The sequence below is a fragment of the Merops nubicus genome, unplaced genomic scaffold (assembly GCF_000691845.1).
Source record: "Merops nubicus isolate BGI_N331 unplaced genomic scaffold, ASM69184v1 scaffold28094, whole genome shotgun sequence".
Taxonomy (NCBI): Eukaryota; Metazoa; Chordata; class Aves; order Coraciiformes; family Meropidae; genus Merops; species Merops nubicus.
Genome location: NW_008606691.1, coordinates 1 through 3097, shown reverse-complemented (window position 1 = coordinate 3097; position 3097 = coordinate 1). Strand labels below are relative to the sequence as shown.

At 53.4% G+C, this 3097-nt stretch overlaps 1 protein-coding gene across 1 annotated transcript in view; it reads left to right on the top strand.

Moving 5' to 3' along the window:
* The window catches only part of LOC103772410 (protein-L-isoaspartate(D-aspartate) O-methyltransferase-like), a 4179-nt gene extending 1864 nt beyond the window's left edge, over positions 1-2315 (top strand). The window contains exons 4-7 of the mRNA XM_008939741.1: positions 550-654; positions 1250-1370; positions 1857-1942; positions 2142-2315. Of these exons, the coding sequence (XP_008937989.1) occupies positions 550-654; positions 1250-1370; positions 1857-1942; positions 2142-2315 (486 nt within the window). The remainder of the gene's footprint in view (positions 1-549; positions 655-1249; positions 1371-1856; positions 1943-2141) is intronic.
* The last annotated feature ends 782 nt before the right edge of the window (positions 2316-3097 follow it).

Below are 3097 nucleotides of genomic sequence, written 5' to 3'. Positions count from 1 at the left end.
CAAGACCCCTCCCCAGCTCCCCTGCCTAGGTCTGGATCTGCTCCAGCCCCTCAAGGTCTTTGTTATCCTGTGGCACCCAAAACTGCCCCCAGTACTCAAGCTGTGGAAGAAATTGTTTACATCTTTTTTTTTTTTCTTAACTGCTGAAGCAGAGAGGTGAAGCAGATCCCATGGGTGTGATTACTGTGCTTGTTTCTCTAGGCACTGTATATGTGAAGCTTTTTGCTTTTTAAGAAGAGTTTGCCCTATACTCTGCAAGTTGCTTTACAAGTTTGCACAGGCAGGAATTCTGTGCAGCTGAGGCTGGCCATTAAAGTTGTCCAGCTTTTGGTGGGACCTTTTTTCCTACTGCCTCACATCCTGAACCTCTTCCTCAATGCCCTCCTGCAACAGATGTCCCAGATCAAACCTTGAATTTCACTCTGGGTGTGTCAGACAGAGCACCCACTGTGCTGTGCTTGAATCAGAGCAGATAACGCTTAACACAGGAAAAAAAAGAGGAGGGGAGACTAACCTGGGACGTTTCCCACCTTGTGCTTGTCCATGCAGCATGCCCACGCGCTGGAACTGCTCAAGGACCAGCTTGTGGAAGGTGGGAAAGCTCTGGATGTGGGGTCTGGCAGCGGATATCTTACGGCTTGCTTCGCCAGGATGGTGAGTCTGTGGGACCCCAGTTCCAGCCTGTGACTTTTGCAGAGAGAAGAGGAGCTGGGAGGAAGGGGTAGAACCAACTGCTTGTAGTAAAACCAACTGCAGTGATTTTTGGAATCTGAATGGATGCTGTATGTGCTGTGAGAGGGTTTTGTGTTAACCCAGCTCCCATCGAGAGGATTATGTGCCATGTAGGTTGTTTTTAGTTTGCTTCCTAAGTAGTCACAGTCTGTTTTTTAAACTGGTTATTCTCTGTGGAACGGTGGAAAGCTTCCTCTTCTGTAAGCTGCTCTTTTCAGGAGGTTAGTTAGTCAAGAACTGGCCCTGCTGCTGCAGAAGCTGCTAATTCTACCAAATAATTATCCCTTTGGAAACGAGGGATAACTGGGGATGCCTGTAGGCAGTGTCCATGTGTCCCTCAGGGAGCTGATTCACTGGGACACCCCAGCTGTAAAACCAGAGTGTTTGCCCCTCCTGAGCAGAGGTCTGCTCTTAAGCCTCTTCCTGGAAATTCCCCCATCCCCACAGTGGCTCGCCCTGTGAAACACCTCTCAGTAGGTGCAGGAGGTGTACAGCTGCCTGCTCTGTTTATTTTCAGATGGGCCCCACGGGGAAGGCCGTGGGTGTCGAGCACATCAAGGAGCTGGTCCATGAGTCCATCAGGAACGTCCAAGAGGATGACCCAAGTCTGCTCAGCTCTGGGCGTGTGAAGCTTGTGGGTGAGCCCGGGGACCCTCGGGTGCTGTGGTGGGTGGGTGGTGGGTGTGGTGGGGGCAGTCCTGCCCTGCACCTGCCTCTGAGCACGTGGTGACTGTCACAGCTCGGTGTGGGACGCTCCACAGGGGTGCAGTTGTGCAACATGTGGGTTTTAGGCTGTTTGAGTGGGTCTGCACGTGCTGTTGGGGTTGTTTGGGAGGGTTGGTTGAGTCAGCTCTTCTGTACCTGGAATCTCAAGCCTGCATGAAGCCAGTGTGTTATTGAAAGGCCTCCTGGCTTGGACTCTTCTGTCTTCTGGCATGGCTCAGTTCCAGAAATCTCTCTCCCTTTTTAGAAAGTTAAATTAAAAAAAACCCTCAAATTCCTATCACAGTCTTATGATGAAGTTTTCATCATCTAGACATCTGTCAAGAGGATACAGGAAGAATTCCATTTGCATGGAGTTGTTGACAGAAGCGTTTTGTGCACGCTTTTTCCTCCTCCTGTAGTTGGAGATGGCAGGCAGGGGTACCCCGAAGAGGCTCCTTACGATGCCATTCACGTGGGAGCAGCAGCAGCCACCGTGCCAAAGGAGGTAGGTGCCCTGCTGGGGGTGTGCCACAGGCAGCCTGTGCCAGCCCCTGACCCAGCGCTGCCGAGCCACGGGGAGCTGCTTGTCCTGGCTGCTCCCTGTGGGGCTGGCCAGCCTGTGCTTTGCCAGGGGTCCCAGCCTTCACAGCAGCTTATCCCTGCTGTGCCTCTGGCTCTGCTGATGCCGGTTCCTCTGCCCACAGCTGCTGGAGGAGCTGAAGCCGGGGGGGAGGCTGATCCTGCCCGTGGGGCCCGAAGGTGCCAACCAGGTGCTGATGCAGTACGACAAGACCAGCGACGGGCAGATCGTGGAGACGCAGCTGATGGGCGTGATCTACGTGCCCCTGACAGACAGGGAGAAGCAGTGGCCTCGGTAAAAACCTGCTCTCCACTGAGGAACGTCCCTTCCTCGCAGCTGCCCCTCTGAGCTTGCTCTCCCTGACTGCTGGCTTTACTGACAGAGTCCTGGATCCCTGGCGGATGCAGTTTGTAAGAGAGAGAAGAAAGGCTTGGCTGTGGCAGGGCACGGCAGCAGAGCAGCATGTTCTCTGCTAGATGGGGCTCGCAGACTGAGGACTCAAGCTTTTTCTTTTTGGGTTTTTTTTTTTGGAGCCTGTGCACATTCACAAGCACCGCAGCTGTGTTGATTCTGCTGCAGAGCTGAAGGCCAGGATTAGTAACCGTTGGTTTTTCTTTGCCTCAGGGATGAATTCTGACGGAAGGGACCTCAGAAAGCTCACGAATGGGACTTAGGACTGTAGACGGTTTGTATGGGTTTGGTTTTGGGGCAGAAGCTTTATCAGCAGAGGTGCTCGTGAAGGCAGGTTCTGCTTCAGCAGAGCCTGGCGTGGAGAGCCAGAGGAGGTGGCATTCCCCAGGAGCAGGGGGGCTCCCGGAGGCCGTGTGGGTCCAGGTAACTCCAGCTGCCCTCTGATGAGCTGCAGATAACAACATCTTTTCGCAGAGAATCCCAAAAGCAGACAGGAATACTCAAACCTTCACTAAAAATACTCTTAGTTACTGACTCCTCTGCCTAACGCTTGGAGAGAACAAGGTGCAGTTACTGTTCGGGAGCGGCGGCGTGCCGCGATTTGTCACCGTTTAATCACGAGCGCGCGTTCTCTGCCCGGCCTCTACCGACTCCTTTCATCTCTGCTAG